Genomic DNA, 18,192 nt, shown 5'->3' on the forward strand with positions numbered 1-18,192 from the left:
CGCTCCACGTCATTTTACTAGTCATTTTACGGTCATTGTGACTTTCTACAGCGGTTATATTCATAGTCACGTTTGCATGGGCGTGATGAAATTTTGTGACACAATTTTCCGTTTCGTTCCTATTAATGTGATCGTGCATTCCGCTCCCACTTATAGGATGTGAGCATAGCACTGTGCTGCTCACACACACGTCACAATGCTCGTCAATTGGCGGTAATTTTTCCGTCATTTCACTCTACATTTTCAAGCCATTTGACAATCAATTTTACTGCGGTTTTACCATTTATATAACCGCCATATAACGTGAATTTTACCTGCAGATTTACTTTACCTGGAGCAGCGATATGAATAAAATATGAACCAAAAAAATTGAATTTTCAATATTTATTATTTTCAATATTATTATATATGTACATGAAATTGGAACTTATATTAATCCAATTCATATAAAACAGAAGAACTTTAATAATAAATAAACTCGCTTAATTGGTTTTTGTTTTCCAATCTCTTCTAAGCGAGCAAAAAAAAATATTAAGCTTTAGACAAAACTCCAATTATTTGAATAATCTACAACTTAAAGCTTAGTAGAAATTCAGATCAAGAATATTCAAAGGTGTCGTGGATCCGATTGCTGTCGTAATTGATGAACTTAAAAATGTACGACTAGTAATTGAGTCAGACTTATTATTGTTCTAAATCTAATCATTCAAGCAATAATTCTGCAACCCATAGCAGGAGTATTGATTGGTTTCAAATCTAATTCCAACAGCAATCGTACCACGACATACTTTATTATATATGCACATGAAATTGTAACTTAAATTAATACAGTTCATATAAAGAAAAGTAAGTACTTTAATAATAACATAAACTCTCTTAATTGGTTTTTGTTTTCCAATTGAAATCTTTTCTAAGCGAGCAGAAAATAATTTTAAGCTTTAGAAAAAACTCCAATTATTTGAATAATCTACAACTAAAAGCTCAGTAGAAATTCAGATTAGGTTTACTCTTTTTTCAGATCAAGAATATTCAAAGGTGTCGTAGAATCCGATTGCTGTCGTAATTGATGAATTTAAAAATGTGCGACTTGTAATTAAATCAGACTTATTATTGTTCTAAATCTAATTATTCAAGCAATAATTCTACAACCCTTAGCAGGAGTATTGATTGGTTTCAAATCTAATTCCGACAGCAATCGTATCACATCCCTTATTATATATGTACGTGATATTGCAACTTAAATTAATACTGTTGATATAAAGAAAAGTAAATACTTTAATAATAAATAAACTCTCTTAATTGGTTTTTGTTTTCCAATTGAAATCTTTTCCTGTGCAAGCACATCGCTAACCTGTGTTGGCAAAAGATATGATTATACTGTCTTCGATAGATAGTCGGACGAGCCGTTACTCGGCGAAGTAGATATGACCGTTGTGTCGGTGGCAGCTGTTACAACAGCAGTTTCTAACTTTACACCATCCGTACAGTGTAATGAATGCTTCACTGCCTTTTCCAATTGCTTGGCGCCAGCAATTTTTGCTGTTTGTAAAGCTTTAGCTGTAATGCAAATATATAGATGGGTTAAAGTGGTTTTCGTATGTTATTCAACAACTCACCCTATACCATCATCACAGCCTCCTCATCGATTTTGAATATGTGTACTGTTTCAGTATTCAGACCCAGTTCGTTTGATGCAATATTTTCGATTTGATGAATATGTATACTATCCGTTAGGCAGACAATTAGGTGCGTTCGATTCATTCATATACTGTGGGTATTTGAGCCGTAGACGCAATTGATATATTGTAACATTTGTAAACAGTTGGGTTTCTCTGCTGTCCCATCACCACTAGAGAGCTATTGAAGAAACGCTCGACCAAGATATGTTGCGATATACACGCATAGATTTTTTCCACCTTGTCAGTTATTGATGGAGAAAATGCGAAAGCCATATTTACCATCCAATACGGAAATGGAACTGTGGAGGAAGAAATATTTTATAAAATTTAATAAAATCAATAAATGATAGTTGTGTTAAAATGGGGTAAAGTATCGTATGTTAAAGTATAGCGAAGTTTGAATAGGTCTCATTCTTCATTCTTAGAAACATGTACGAAGGTACCTCGTAAGATATTAAAAATCTTCAACGCTTTTTTGCAATAACTTAAAAAAAACTCATATTCATCAAATTTCTGTTTTACTTCTACATATCAATAGCTACCTTTACCACCAGAAGGAGTCACTATTGCTTCTACACCTATGCTATTGTTTCCTACACCGATGAGCTTTGTAATAAAATAAACAGCTATCTCCCCAATCTCTCCAGTTTTGTCGCCTTGCGAAACCTGATATTATAACCAACCAAATCATCGGTGATCTTATTTAAAACATGGCCGCGCCAAATGTCGACCATATGACATTACCCTACCGACTGTCTTACACCTTAAAATTTTGGGTGTGACTTTCATCAGGATCTACATTTTGGTGAGCACGCAGCCGCAATTGTTCCGAGAATTCAGAGCCGTACCAAAATCCTCAAATCCCTCGCTGGCAGTACCTGGGGAAAGGATAAAGAAACGCTCATGACTACACACAAAGCAATTAGCCAGCCGATTAAGTGCTATGCGTCACCCATATGGTCGCCAAGCCTAAAAATTACCCACTGGAAGAAGCTACAGGCCTGCCAAAATACTGCTATCAGAATTGCCACGGGCTGTCTTCTTATGTCCCCAGAACACCATCTGCATAATGAGGCGCGAATACTCCCCATCAGGGAGAGAAATGAGATGCTGACCAAACAGTTCCTGTTGAATACCCAGAAACCTGAGCATCCCAACAGACATCTGATTGGTCAACCAGCACCGCCTAGGGGCCTAAGGAGTTATCTCCGTAAGCATTTTGAGGAAATACGGCTCCTGAGAACCCAGCCGTATGAAGCGAAAAAACACAAGCAGGTCCTTGGTGAACTCCATAAACAAGCGTCGGACCTTTATGCTAGGAATTGCCCGGTGAATCCAGTACTCAAAGAAAAGTATCCAAACCTCGCGGAAGAGGAACGCATACTCCCCAGAGAAAAGCGAGTCACTCTAGCTCAACTTCGTTCTGGATACTGTAACAGGTTAAACTCTTACCTATCCAGAATCAACCCCGACATACAAAATGTATGCCCCGCTTGCAATGTGTCCCCACATGGCACCAACCATCTCTTTAATTGTAATGTGGAACCAACGCCTCTAACACCCCTTTCATTATGGTCCCCCCTGTCGAAACAGCAAGTTTCCTTGGACTCCCGTTAGAGGATATTGATGATAATTTCTGATCGGTCGCACCTATTGGATGGGGCGAAGCACTGCTACAATAACAACGTGTGAAAGATGGTTGCATCATTCGTTTGTTGCCCCTGTTGCTTTGCTTATATTTTTTTTCTCAATTTTAATCAAATTCGCAACAATAACTAAACTTTTAATTTGTTAACAAAAATAGAAATGCGCAACAAAATTTCAATTGGCAAATCAGCTGACTTCGAAGATTCGAAATTCCTATTCCCCAATTATTGTTCTCTCTAGGAGAAAAGAATTGGAGGAATTTTTCTGCGGTACTATTAAGGCAATGACCTTTGACCTCGAGTAATTTTTTTTTAGCTCGAATAGGATAGATGGGGACTTTTAATTTTAATATTTTTATGGTAAACTAGAGGTCCTCACTAAAATTTGACTTTGTAGTAATTTTTGTTATTTTAGTTGTCTAAATTAGCCGTTCTAATATTAAAATCGCCACTCTCAATACAAATCAAAAAACAAGTATGAAAAAGTTGTTAACGTTACATTGCTTATGGATTCATTTTAAGAGTGCATTAAAAGAAAAAAGTTTTGTTAAGCACATTTTTAAAATGGAAAGGAAAGGTCGGTAAAAATGAGACTTACCATATATTCATATCGGCTGCTGAGTGGAATATCACCAAATCTCGGCTGCCGTTCCAAAAACTTCCTTTCTCAGAATTCGTTTGAAGAACGCCCTATCTTAGAATTTGTTTCATAAACACTCCAGCTATTGTCAAAATGTGTTGTATTTGAGCTCAGATCGGTAATTTTTGAAGCCAAATCTGAGTTAGGGCATTCTTCAACCGAATTCTGTGATAGGGCTTTTCTAATATACGGGGTTATTCAAATATTTTCTGAGAAAGGTGCTTTTCGAAACGGCACTCGAGACCGGGTGATATTGTTGAGCAGTGCTTCGCCCCACCTAACTGCTACAACAACAACCGGGTGATATTCCAATCAGCAGGCCATATGGATATAAGGTTTCATTTAGTTGTCCCATTTTTACTGAGCTTTTGTTTTTGTGCCTTTCGTTTTACGGATATGTTTAGATATAAGTTTTTTTATTAACTTTTAAAATAAATCCATTTTTAACTGCCGGCCGTTCAAACTCTGAACCCTATTGTATATTCTTACGATTTCAATGAGAATGATTTCCCACACTCTGAGCACGAGTATGGTCGCTCGCCGGTATGCATACGTATATGGCGCTTTAGCTTCGATGAAGTTGTAAAATCTGTGAATTAACGATCAGTAAAATGAATATCATTTACAATCACAGTCTTATAAACTTTTACCCTTGTTGCAGAAATTGCACGTATATTTTCCTTTGGGTTTTGGCGGCTGCTGAATTTTAGTGGCCAAATTTTGCTTTAATTTAGCCTCCTCCTCCTTTAAGGCTGTCATATTTCGCTCCCGCGTTTCTGGATCTTCGTCTTTGTGCGTAGTTAAATGCGTACGTAACTCCGTAAAGTGAGGAAAAGTTGATGGGCAAAACTCACATCTATGAATATTTTTGCCCAGATGTGTACGTAAATGCGACAGCACTGGGTCGCTTACAGCAAAGGTGCATTCGCAGTATTCGCATTTGTATGGTTTTCCACCGGTATGAGTACGTGTATGACGGCGTAGATTTAGAGCGTAGGTAAGGCTTTTTTTTTAAAAGCTTGTTGTCGCTGAAGTTTCACTGCCTTTTTGAGCGCTTTGAAAGCTTATGTGTGATGATGCATCATCACCACCCAAAGAACTATTAGACTGATCTTCACAATTTTCCTCTAGGAAGGTGAAGTTTGTAAAGTGGTATCGCCCACTATTGTGGAGTCCCACATTTTAGATGGCGCTTCAATATCTTCTAGTAGTGTTACATCAATACTTTTTAAAGGAGTTTCATTATCCAATTGATGCTGCTCCTGTACGCATAATTCATGCAATAGACGTTGCAGTGATTGTGCTTCTTCATCTATTTCTTGTAGTTCTAAGATTATATTATTAAATTTATACCACGCAATCTTATCAACTTTCAATATGTTGTATATTCACTTACCTTGTTTACAAGGGATTTTAAAATAGTTTCCATCGGCGCTGCGCTTTTTAGCATCTTCTTTAACCATATCCTTGTTCTCGCTATGTATGTACTTAGTGTGCTGTTAGGATCGGATGCTGTTTTATCACACATTTTTTCCAAAGCCATAAAACTTTCATCAGACGTACGTTGCTGTTGGCATTCAAATATAGTTTCGTCACAAGATGCCTTAGTTGAAAAATTATAAGGAATCCTCTTTATAGTGTTTGCATTGTTGGATTTATTTTCATCCTCCATTTCAAATAGTTTGTCCATTGCATTTCCGCTAACAGCAACGTTACTTTCGTGTTGATCCACATTCGCTACATGAGGAGCTGCGCGTGCTTCTAGCAAAGTTTGTAGATCCTCCTCTAAATCCAAGCTAAAGTGTTGGCAAGATACCGGCTCTTTAGCAGGCGTTGTAGCCTTTCTAAATGTGTTCGTGAATCGACAAAAAAATGTTGAACATATTGTTTGTATTAATTTTTAATAATAGGTATATATTACCATGCTAAAGTGATTTATCTTTTTAAAAGTAAAGTAATAAAGTTCTACAAGCTAGTAGCTACTTTTTAGTCAAAGATTTGGAAAAATTTCAAATTCTTATATATTAAGCCAATTTACTCTACAGTATTTAAAACATCCATCTCCATGCTCACTCGAATGGCTCATCATAAACAAGCATGCAATTTTAATGATATATTTATAAGCATTTACCATTGCATGACAAGTAATTTCTTGACTTTTGCACGCCAATCTTTATTTGCTTGAAATTTTTCCAATCCAGACATTTGTATTCAGGAAAATTGAAAGGAGCAACAAATATCCAAGTTATATTTTGTTGAACCACAGCAGACAAGGCGCGGTAATCTTCCAGGGTTTTCGTTACGAAAATCTTTTCCAGATAAGCTTATACCACTTGAGCACGCTACGTTGTGTTATTATTTTATCCAATAGTTTCTTAATGGTTGCCCCATCATTTGAAATTGTGGCCTTACCACTGGAATCAAAAATATGCTTGTCCATATTACGTGAACCCAATGTAGTGCGTACAGCGTCCACAATTGAATGCGAGGTATTGATGTTGGATATGATGAATATTTTTTACATAAAAACTCATGTACCCAATACAAGTTCAGGCATACCGCCGATAACACACCTTTTAAACGACGTTGTGTCCAAATCACTTAGCGGTTTTTCTTCTATGATTTGTAGCAATTCTTCAACAAACGTTGGATCATGTATGGGATGCGACCAAAGTGGACCGCCCATCTATATTTGGGAATATAAGAAACAATTTGGTGTGAACAATTGGTGCCAGTTAACCCTCTGAAAAAGCGACTGACGCGCCTTTTTGAACGGACATAACCGTTTAAACGGTTAAGAACCAATTAAGTAAGAAGGAAAAAATTTGATTTATTCGAGTTTAAATACTTAAGTGGGATAGCTGAAACTTACATGATGTTTATCACCGCAATGCGCACAATTTGTATTAACATTTGGTCCAGTTGGTATACCGAATTTTTCTTCCGCATTGCCTTTATCTGAGATCTTGCTTTTTACAATACCTATAGGCTGTAGCGTATAGGTATCACAACCAGTGCATTGAAATACCATTCATTGTTTGCTGTGTTCATAATATAAAGATATGGTAAGTAATTGGATTGTGGTAAAAGGCCAAAATGCTGTATACCAACCTCATGCTATATTTACACTTCGCTTGACTACTATGCATACGCACAAATACGCGTATATAAAAATTGGCAGAAATGCTCAAAAGTGGCTCAATATATTTTCCATAACGATTAGAGTGCGTTTCAATGCAATGCAATAGTATACGCAATCCCATCTCATGGCAGCATTTCATACGCAAAGGCACAGAACTATATTTGGCATTGCAGGCTTCAGGCGTATTGCCTGCCAGCACAGCCATATCATTCGCAGTTACAAGTAATGAACCCCCACTCGTCAGTGATTGTATAGCGCTTCCCAAGGCAGTCGGTTCTATGTACCGGAGCGACTCGGTATTTTTCCCGACCAAGGACTGTCATTTCAGTGTGACCCCATTTAATTTGTTTCGTCCCTCCCACAAATTGTCATCCTCCCAGCAGCTCCTTGCAGCAGGACTGCTACATATTCTCTTACTCCGGGAAGGTATCGAACCCAATCCGGGTCCGTCTCCTGACCCCGGTCCTGAGAAATGGTTTTGCTGCATTTGCCAGAAAAGAATATTTTTAGGACGGTCATACTCTGTTCAGTGTGTCTCGTGCAAGGGATGGTTGCATCGGACAGGTTGTTCTGGGCTTGATCCCAAAACCCGACGTCCACGTAACTTTTATAAATCTTTTGTGGCTCCTTGCTGCTCACGCCCAAGGGCGTCCCGTAGTCTACGCCTAAGCGTATCCCCACTACCTTCCAGCAGCTTCGCTGCTCAGCAAGCCACAACAAGTACCCGCTGCTGCTCGCGCCCCACGGCGCCAACAACTCAAACAGCTGATACCACTCATAACTACTACCTTCGTAGTAGAGCTGGTAGCAATGCTGAGCATCAGCCCCTGCCCCCGTCTTCTTCTCCCCCCCCCCCCCCCTCTTTTCGGCAGCAATCGTGCAGGTCAGGGAAACAGACTCTTAGTCCCTGCCTCCGTTTGCACCGTCTGCCAGCACAGAATATATAGGTTTGCGACATCCGCTCAATGCAGCTCCTGCCTTGGGTGGTGCCACTTTCCTAGATGTTCTGGTCTCCGCGACGGCAACCCCTCGACGGGTTTCATCGCGCCATGTTGCCAGGTCGCAAACCCAAATCATCCGGGTACCCCAATGCTTGCCCAAGGGCGCCCAGTCCCAAGGCCACAACAGCAATTGCGTCCTGGCCTTCCACAACCTAGGCGTAGTCACCCCTCACTTACCCCTAGAGTGGCGGCGTCACCCCTCATGCACTTCAGAATTCTGCAGTTCAACTGTAATGGACTAACTGGGAAGATTACGGAGATAGTCGATTTCATGAAGCGGCATAACATCCGCATTGCTGCGATTCAAGAGACTAAACTCACAGCAAGATCTGCATTGCAGACCTGCTCTGGTTATAATGTCCACAGGAAAGACCGCGAGAGCGGAAATGGAGGCGGCCTTGCGTTTATTATACACCACTCTGTGCAATATCATATATTTGATCCTGGCATCGACCGCAGTGACAATGTCTTAGAACGTCAAGGCCTATCTGTCCGGTCAGGCGATGCAAATCTAGAAATCATCAACATCTACATCCCTCCTGTCACCTGTTGCCCCAGTGGATACCGCCCTAATATCGAGGCCTTACTCACTGGCAACAATCGCATTATCTTAGGCGATTTCAATGCCCATCACGACCTATGGCATTCAAACTTGCGGGCGGACAGTAGGGGTGAGATGTTGGCGGATCAAATAGACGAAACGACGTTCTGCACAATAAACGGAGACGCCCCCACACGTATGGTAGGAAGCTGTCATAGCTCGCCAGATATCTCAATCGTGAGCGCAGAACTCGTAAACTGCGTCAACTGGCAGCCGATGGTAACATTGGCATCCGACCACCTGCCCATACTTATTTCGTTCGAGCGTACCGCCGACTTCATCGTCACCGAAAAACGCACTTTCATAAACTTCAAAAAAGGAAAGTGGGAAGAATATAAATCTGCAACAGAAAGCAGCTTTGCTGCCCTCCCTATCCCGACTGATGCCCGCCAAGGGGAGCGTGCCTTCCGTAAGGTCATTGAATCCGCCTCGGCACATTTCATTCCCGCCGGGAGAATTCCCGAAATCCGGCCCCACTTCCCGGCGGAGGCCGCGAGCTTAGCGAGGGAACGCGACCTTATAAGACAGCTTGATCCAGGCGACCCCCAAATAAGGGATATAAACCAATGCATCAGATTGCTTGTGGACGAACACAAGCGGGCGAAATGGGAAGAGCACCTAAGAGGTTGTAACCTCTCTACCGGTGTAGGTAAACTTTGGTCCACCGTAAAGTCCCTATCGAATCCGACTAAGCACAAAGACAAAGCTTCCATCGCCTTTGGCGATAAGGTGCTGTCGGATGCGAAAAAATGCGCGAGCGCTTTCTGCCGACAATATATAATGCATCCTACGGTCGACAAAGATAGACGGAGCCAATAGACACGCACATAAACACAAACTCAGCGCGTCACCAATTACCATCACCGCTAGAGAGGTTGAGGACGCCATTGGTCGCGCTAAACCATCCAAAGCAGTGGGCCCAGACGGCATAGCGCATGTCTTCAACCTGTCTCTTTCCACCTTTGTCATACCCGAGAAATGGAAAACGGCCAAGGTGGTCCCGCTACTAAAGCCTGGGAAACCAGCTAACGTAGGTGAGTCATATCGTCCGATATCTCTCCTATCGCCAGTGGCAAAGACGCTTGAAGCCATTTTGCTCCCTTATTTCCAAGCACATTTGCAGCTAGCCCCTCATCAGCATGGCTTCAGAAAACTCCATAGCACTACCTCCGCGCTAAATGTCATTAGCACCCAGATAAATTGCGGTTTGAATCAATATCCCCACCATAGAATAGTACTCGTAGCGTTAGACCTATCAAAAGCTTTTGATACGGTCAACCATGGCTCGTTACTGCAAGACCTGGAAGGGTCTACCCTTCCCCCATGTCTTAAAAGGTGGACCGCAAATTATCTGGGTGGTCGGCAGGCATCGGTGCAATTCAGAAACGAAACATCAAAACAAAGGAGAATTAAACAAGGGGTGCCACTGGGTGGTGTCCTATCCCCGCTTTTGTTTAATTTCTACATATCTAAGCTACCTTCACCACCGGAAGGAGTCACAATCGTTTCCTACGCCGATGACTGCACAATAATGGCCACAGGCCCAGGCCCAAAGATCGATGATCTATGCAATAAAATAAACGGCTATCTCCCTGATCTCTCCAGTTTTTTCGCCTCGCGAAACCTGGCATTGTCACCGACTAAATCTTCCGCGACCTTATTTGCAACATGGACGCCCCAAATGTCGACCATATTGAACATCCACGTCGATGGCACTACGCTACCGACTGTCCTACACCCCAAAATGTGACGTTTGATCAGGATCTACATTTTGGTGCGCACGCAACCGCAATTGTTCCAAGAATTCAGAGCCGTAATAAAATCCTCAAATCCCTTGCTGGCAGTACCTGGGGAAAAGATAAAGAAACGCTCTTGACCACATACAAAGCAATTAGCCAGCCGATTACGTGCTACGCGTCACCCATATGGTCGCCAAGCCTAAAAACCACCCACTGGAAGAAACTACAGGCCTGCCAAAATACTGCTCTCAGAATCGCCACGGGCTGTCTCCTTATGTCCCCAGAACACCATCTGCATAATGAGGCGAGAATACTCCCCATCAGGGAGAGAAATGAGATGCTGACCAAACAGTTCCTGTTGAATACCCAGAAACCTGGGCATCCCAACAGACATCTGATTGACGAACCAGCACCGCCTAGGGGCCTAAGGGGTCATCTCCGTAAGCATTTTGAGGAAATACGGCACCTGAGAACCCAGCCGTATGAAGCGGAAAAACACAAGCAGGTCCTTGGTGAACTCCATAGACAAGCGTCGGACCTTTATGTCGGGAATTGCCCGGTGAATCCAGTACATGAAGAAAAATATCCAGAACTCGCAGAAGAGGAACGCATACTCCCCAGGGAAACGCGTGTCACTCTTGCTCAACTTCGTTCTGGATACTGTAACAGGTTAAACTCTTACCTATCCAGAATCAACCCCGACATACAAAATGTATGCCCTGCTTGCAATTTGTCCCCACATGACAGCAACCATCTCTTTAATTGTAATGTGGAACCAACGCCTCTAACACCCCTTTCCTTATGGTCCACCCCTGTTGAAACGGCAAGTTTCCTTGGACTCCCGTTAGAGGATATTGATGACAATTTGTGATCGGTCGCGGCTATTAGGTGGGCTGAGCATTGCTACAACAACAACAACAACAGTGATTGTATAGCGCCATCCAGAAAGCGATTCGGACAACCATAAGGATCTAGGTCTATAACATCGAAACGCTTCTCATATGAAGTTGAAAGGTACATGAGAGTCCTATTGCGAATTTTATTATTGATTATTACAGTTAAATCACTAGCTATTGATTCGTATATCAAACCTACATTGTATCCCCTTCGCTTGGCACAATTAAATGTTCCACTCCATTGTGTCGCATATTTACGCTAATGGAATCTACTGCCACCTTAGATAGATCATTTGCAACAATTTCACGCACGCCTGCTACTTCTTTTGCATAACTTATGCTACGTAAACTTGTTGCAGCAAGCGCTTCCAATATTCGCAGTCCAATCTTAATGGTAACAAGAATTTTTTTCTTGTATGTATGTGGAAATCAAAATTTACTATTCTGCATTAGAATTGCTCACGATTATTTATACTATGCTATTACATATTTCACTTTCTTTCTTTATAAACATGCACACATTGATATGAGTTTTTTTTGCTAAAACACACTTTAGTAGACCAAAAAATATTAAAGAATGCGTATATTAATTTCTGCAAAATGTAAATCACACAAATTGAAAAAATTTTCCACTTTTCTTTAGAATTAGAAATGGCGGATTTTTCGCACGCAAAAATTACGTATTTTGCTATCCCTTTGAAAATAATAGGTGCGAGAGAGCACGATACATTGTGGGAAAGCAAAATTTGTCAGCATGCTATTTCATTTGCACAATTTTTCATTCCAAATCGTCACCCCTGTCAAAAATTCGTGTGGCTGTGTGCGTTTTTGGTCACACGATTTTTGCAGGGTTATTTGTATGCAATATTTTACTTTTGGCAACTCTGTTCGTTGAGCGTCATACGGAGCTAGAAAACTCACTGGATGATGGCTAGTGTTTCCTGAAATCGCCCAATGTATTAGATGACATAAGCATTGTGAATGAAACCAAGTGTGATATCTTCTGCATAGACGTCAAAATTCCAAAGTGATTGGATCACCTGATTTGTAATTGACTATCGCTGTCTAATTCTGTATCTCTTTCTATCACCCGCTGAAGATAGGCGCCGTCATATTGAACACCCTGCCAAAACGCTAAAAAGTAGCCATATTGAACATCCTGTCAGGCAGTTGACAGATAAGATATCACACTTAGTTTCATTCACAATTGACATAAGCTTTAAGCTAAGGCCACATTGGGCATACTTCACTGCTCTGCATAATGTTCTTCGCATATATTCTTATGAAGCATTTCACACCTAGCGGAAAAATAGTGAATCGTAGTGTACTGCAGCTCAATGTGGCCTTAGCTTTACGTCTCTGCAATGTATGTTCAGTAATTTGACGTAAAATCTTAACCGTTCAGTTGATCAAAAATATTCAACAAATTTCGCGCTTTCGGCAAACACAGCTGTTGATCAGATCGTGAGAGATAATTTTCTGAACGCACCGGTGATCGATCTGAGCCCGAATTACATTTTACTGAATTCCGAAGGTCTTTTGCAATTCTGGGATTTGAAAGACAATCCCGGATCCCATGAATATTCCGAGATAATTCAGAGATTGAATTATGGTCGAAAATAACTCTATAATGTGTACAAATATAAGGATTTTCCCAAAAAACATAACTTCAGTACTGTAACTTCTATCTTGGATGGTTATTAAAACACGAGAAATGTTCGGGTTAATTATTTCAGTACTTTATTTTTCAGTGCTCAATATTGAATGCTGAACCGGAAGTCCACCATCTTCTTTTTCTTCCATTTGTTACAATTTCAACCATTTTAAACAATTTCTAATGAACTTTTCCACTTTCATTATCATTCGCGGAAACCAGTAATATAAACCTAGTCTGCTGAGAGTTTAATCTATATATAGATGGCCCATTTTCGCATGAATCAATTGTATAACGTTATTTTCCATTTCATACGGTACGTAAAGCGCATCTTTGCCGTCCGGTTTACTTCTATATACTAGCCCATCAATTAGTTTATAATCTTGAAGTTCCTCATTTTCCAATTGTTTTCTCATCGATTGAATATCTTTGTCTCTTTCTTGTGCTACTTGAATTCGAAATTCTACCTCATCTGAATTTATGGTTGAAGCTATCTGCCTCCTGCTCAAAGCATATACATGGCCCATTGATGCGCCCTTCCTATGCTGTATTTTATAGTTATAATTTTCAAGTTCAAGAGCCCACCGGGATGTCCTAGGATTCAGCTGTTTTCTATCAGGAGTCGTAGTTAGGGAATTGCAATCAGTAACTAGCATGAATGGTATACCATCTAAATAATGTCTAAATCTTCTTAAAGGATATATTATGGACAAAGTTTCCAATTCAAAACTGTGGTATTTCGATTCCGAACTCGATGCGGTTTTAGAAAAATAGGAGATCGTATGGAATTTATTATCTTCCTGGCGTTGCAGTAGAACTGCACCGAAGCCAATACTACTGGCGTCACAGTGTAACTCAGTTTCCTTGGTAGGGCTATAAATGGCTAGAACAGGGCTCTTAACTAGTCTAGACTTCAGCTCCAGGAAGGCTTCATGGCATTTGTCATCAAAATCAAATGGGGTATTCCTTTTAAGTAAGTTCTGCAGTGGCTTAGCTATTTCTGAGAAGGACGGTACAAATCTGCGGAAATAAGAAAACATCCCTAAACATGATTGTAACTGCTTCAAGTTTGAAGGGCCGGAAAATTTTGTATACTTTTTATGTGAGATTTACTAGGTGCTATTCTTTTATGAGTGACTTTGTAATCTAAATACTCAATTTCCTTATACCCAAACTTACATTTACTCATATCAAGTTTCAACCTTCGTAATGAAATTCGTTCCAGTACTGATTTTAAAAGTTTAATGTGCTCGTCATATCTCTCGGTGGCAACAACTATATCGTCCCTATAAATAATAATTTTTTTTTGTCTATCATGTCTCCGAAGATGTTGTCAATACCGCTGGAGCATTTTTTAACCCAAATTGTCCATGAGGGGTTGTGAAAGATGTAAATGATATGAACTCAGGATCCATATGAACCTGATGAAACCGCTCTTTAAGTCCAATACCGAAAAATATCGTCTATTCTGCAAGTACTTAATACAGTCATCGATCAGTGGTAGCGGATAATTATCGCTAAGATTTGGTTTGTTAAGTGCCCTATAGTCTACGCACATTTGAGTTTTCCGTTCTTTTTCTTGACCAGCACAATAGGGGGACTCATGAAAGCATATAAACTTATAAGGTGTAAAATTACATCCATTTACACACGCGGTTATATGAACGCACCTAGTAATACTCCTGATAAACTTGATTGATAAAAATTAAAAAATGCCAAGATTAAGTGAAAAAACAAAACTAAAACGCCTTTACTTGCTGATGTTGAAGATTTCTGATGAAAATGCCTGCTGTAATGTCTGCAAGGTTGCATTCTGTGATCGCTGCAGCTCGGACGATGACTCGAAATTTAATATCAAACTAATTTTAACGTTGAAATGTTTGAGAGAGAGAGTTTATTTCTAGAACAGGGATTAGAATATAAATGTGATGACAATCGAACAGATAATGGAATTGTACAAATTAAACTTACCGCGGTTGCGTCTCGTCCGGCTTACTTTCAGCGAATGATATTGACAAGAGACAATCGCGGTTTACATTCCAATGCATACATACAAACAGATGATTCACAATAAATACAAGTAACAAATGATCGACAGGGTTGCGTGCGGCCGTGCTGCCACACCCCCGCCCCCGTGAATCAACAAGATTCACCAGATTCTACGTCCAACAAAGCCAATTTGGATGCAGCTCGCCGCCACGTTCCTTTCGAAGTACGCACGTCCGCTTGCCTGACGACGCCATCAACTCCTGGGTAGACTTGTTCTATAACGCCTCGACACCTTTGATTACGTGGTATGGAACTGTCGCAAATAAACACAATATCGCCAATCTTCAAGGATCTTGTAGCCTCACACCATTTCGCACGACGGGTTAATGTTGGCAAATACTCTGCAATCCACCTCTTCCAGAAGTGATCTCGTAGTTGGCGAGCAATCCTCCACTGCTTTCGCAGAGCACATAGCCTTTCGGGGTGTACATGACTCGCTGGTGTGTGCGCAGTGTTGGCCGTGCCGAGCAAGAAATGGTTTGGCGTGAGTGGTTCCTCCTGGTCAGGTGATATTGGCAGATGAGTGAGAGGACGAGAGTTGACGACGTTTTCCGCTTCGATCAAGAAGCAAAGCAGTGTGTGTTCCTTCGGACATCTCTCTTTCAGTGTTTGACGCAGCACTCGTTTTACGCACTGCACCATCCGTTCCCACGCACCGCCCTCGGATGGATTGATCGGACAGTTGAACCACCACTCCACTCCTTTACTTGACATTTCTGCCTGCAAGCGCTCGCAGTCGAATACTTCACTAAACCGTTTAGCTTCTTGATTGGCGCCCACAAAATTTTTTCCATTGTCTGACCTTATTCTCACGGGAACTCCGCGACGATTGAAGTCATGAGCGAGTTCCAAGTGTATCGCCCTAATGGTGAGGCAGGTGAACAGTGCCACCCAGCGTTTCTCTTGACGTCGCCCGATCGTGACAATGATAGGGCCAAAATAATCGAGGCCGGTGTAGGAGAACGGTCTTACGTACGGCGTTAAACGATCAACGGGCAATGGGCCCATAGTGGGTACAACTGGCGCCGCTCTGGACAATCGACAGACTTGACAGCTACTAATAACGGTTCGAAGTAACTTACGCAATCGGGGTATCCAATATTTTTGACGGATTTCGCAGATTGTTGCTTCTGCGTTTTGATGTTTCATGGCAACGTGATGGTGGTTCACTAGAAGCTTTGTTAACGGATGATTTGAGGGTAATATAATAGGACGTCGAGTGGGAACTGGTAGCCATTCTGCGGCGTCGATGCGACCTTTCACGCGAAGGATACGATGCTCATCTATGTAAGGCGAGAGTTTGTAGATCACACTTGACCGAGAGATGGGAGTGCCTTTTTCGAGCAAACGGAGTTCTGCGGCGAACGCTTCAGCTTGAACCTGGCGATAAATAACTGTCTTTGCCGCTTCCAATTCCCATGGCGTTAATCCATAGACCTCATCAGGTTGCTTACCGTTGCGGCATCGCCCCACGAAACGAGTCACCCATCCAATTGTTGGGATCAGTCTGCAAAAAGATGTAAAACGGTTGTAATCGACAAAAATATTACTCACAACGGCCAAGGCATGTTTCGGTCGGAGTTCTTCATCGCCGGAAGCGTCAGTTTCTTGGATTTCGGGGCCTGTTGGCCAATACTCTTTTCTCATTCGCAAAAACTGTGGGCCACTTAACCAACACGATTCGGACTCAGTGCAAGTGCGTCTAGCTCGGGTGGCTTCGTCGGCAACGTTATGACCTGTTGGTATCCATCTCCAACTACATAATGTTGTAGCGGCTATGATTTCCGCCACTCTGTGGGCGACAAATGGTTTATATCGTCTATGTTCGCTGCGTATCCACTTGAGTACGGTTGTTGAATCGGACCATAGGACACAATCGGATATGACAACCTCATGCTCCTCACGGATTGTTTGCATCAATCTTGTGCCGAGAACTGCGGCTTGCAGCTCGAGGCGCGGCACAGTGAGTGGCTTCAGTGGAGCGCAGCGTGATTTTGAACAGACGAAGGATACGCTTATTTCACCAGCCGAGTTTTCGATCCTCCAATATGCCACTGCTGCGAACGCCTGTTCGCTAGAATCAACAAAAATGTGCAGCTGAATATCGTTTGGCTTTTCGCACCGAAAGTAGTATCTTGGAATTTGCAAACATGTGGTTGGTGGAAGTCGTTGTTGCCATGAACGCCAAGCATCATTGAGATCGTCGGCTAATTGTTCATCCCATTTAATCTTCCTTCGCCAAATTTCACGCATTAATAATTTCGCTGTAATCGTAAGGTTGTTGAGAAATCCGAGGGGGTCGAATATCGACATTACAATGCTGAGCAGTTCTCGTTTGGTGGGTTTCCGTTCGCCAGTGTTGATGGCGTCGTCTATTTTGTGGAATCGAAGTCTAAAGGTGAAACAGTCGGTAGACGGCTGCCAGACCATACTAAGAATTTTCTCAACGGCTATCCCTTCCTTGCTAAGAATGGGTATGGCAAATTCCGTCCCGTTGAGTGCCTCCAAAACTTCTTGCGAATTCGATGTAAAGCGGCGTAACTCGAAGCCTGCAATCTTATGGATGTCACGCACTTTCTTCGCTACGTCGATTGCTTCCTTAGCATCGTTAAAACTATCAACGAAATCATCCACATAATGTCGTTCAAGGATCGACTTCACGGCTCGAGGAGACTTCTCTTGGTGTTCTAGGGCGTTCAGGGATTTCACATACTGGGCGGCACACGGAGAGCAAGCCGCTCCGAACGTCATTACTACCATCTCGAATACCTCTGGTTGTTTTGATGTGTTGCCGTCACGCCATAGGAAACGTTGTGAACATCGGTCCTCCTTACGTATGCGTACCTGATAGAACATTTCCTTTATATCGCCACATACTGCTACTGCTCCTTCCCGAAAGTGGAATAGCACGGACGGCAGAGGCTGGTATTCTTGTGGACCCTTAAGCAACTGGGAGTTGAGAGAAACACCATGGGACTCAGCTGCAGCATCAAACACTAGGCGAAGTTTTCCAGGCTTGTTAAGATTGGTCACCCCAAAGTGTGGCAAGTACCAAGTTTTTTGGGAGCTTTGTGCTGCTTCATCTGGCGTGAGTCTACGCGCGTAGCCCTTGGTGACGTAAGAGTCCATGATGTCCTTGTACGCA

General features: G+C 41.8%; 1 protein-coding gene across 3 annotated transcripts; it reads right to left on the bottom strand.

Moving 5' to 3' along the window:
• Positions 1–775: 775 nt before the first annotated feature.
• Positions 776–7,663, bottom strand: LOC137249841 (uncharacterized). 3 transcript variants are annotated; one of them, XM_067781819.1, is made up of 8 exons: positions 7,077–7,663; positions 6,838–7,006; positions 6,539–6,651; positions 5,362–5,809; positions 4,616–5,292; positions 4,455–4,554; positions 1,617–1,978; positions 776–1,557 (listed from the first exon to the last, which is right to left on the bottom strand). In XM_067781819.1, the coding sequence occupies exons 2-5, from the start codon at positions 6,994–6,996 to the stop codon at positions 5,278–5,280; spliced, it is 735 nt and encodes a 244-aa protein (XP_067637920.1). In that variant the 5' UTR covers positions 6,997–7,006; positions 7,077–7,663; the 3' UTR covers positions 776–1,557; positions 1,617–1,978; positions 4,455–4,554; positions 4,616–5,277. The 3 variants fall into 3 exon arrangements, with proteins under 3 accessions (XP_067637920.1, XP_067637922.1, XP_067637921.1); XM_067781821.1 differs by having other exon boundaries at positions 4,390–4,554; XM_067781820.1 differs by having other exon boundaries at positions 2,222–4,554.
• Positions 7,664–18,192: the final 10,529 nt, after the last annotated feature.

This window comes from Eurosta solidaginis, chromosome 4 (genome assembly GCF_040869045.1).
Source record: "Eurosta solidaginis isolate ZX-2024a chromosome 4, ASM4086904v1, whole genome shotgun sequence".
Taxonomy (NCBI): Eukaryota; Metazoa; Arthropoda; class Insecta; order Diptera; family Tephritidae; genus Eurosta; species Eurosta solidaginis.

Excerpts from the sequence above, each read along its gene's own strand:
- LOC137249841 (XM_067781819.1), bottom strand. The coding sequence starts at position 6,996 with ATGGTATTTCAATGCACTGGTTGTGATACCTATACGCTACAGCCTATA. Across the intron at positions 6,652-6,837 it reads ATTGCGGTGATAAACATCAT|ATGGGCGGTCCACTTTGGTC; the intron begins GTAAGTTTCAGC and ends TCCCAAATATAG. Across the intron at positions 5,810-6,538 it reads GACACAACGTCGTTTAAAAG|AAAGGCTACAACGCCTGCTA; the intron begins GTGTGTTATCGG and ends GAACACATTTAG.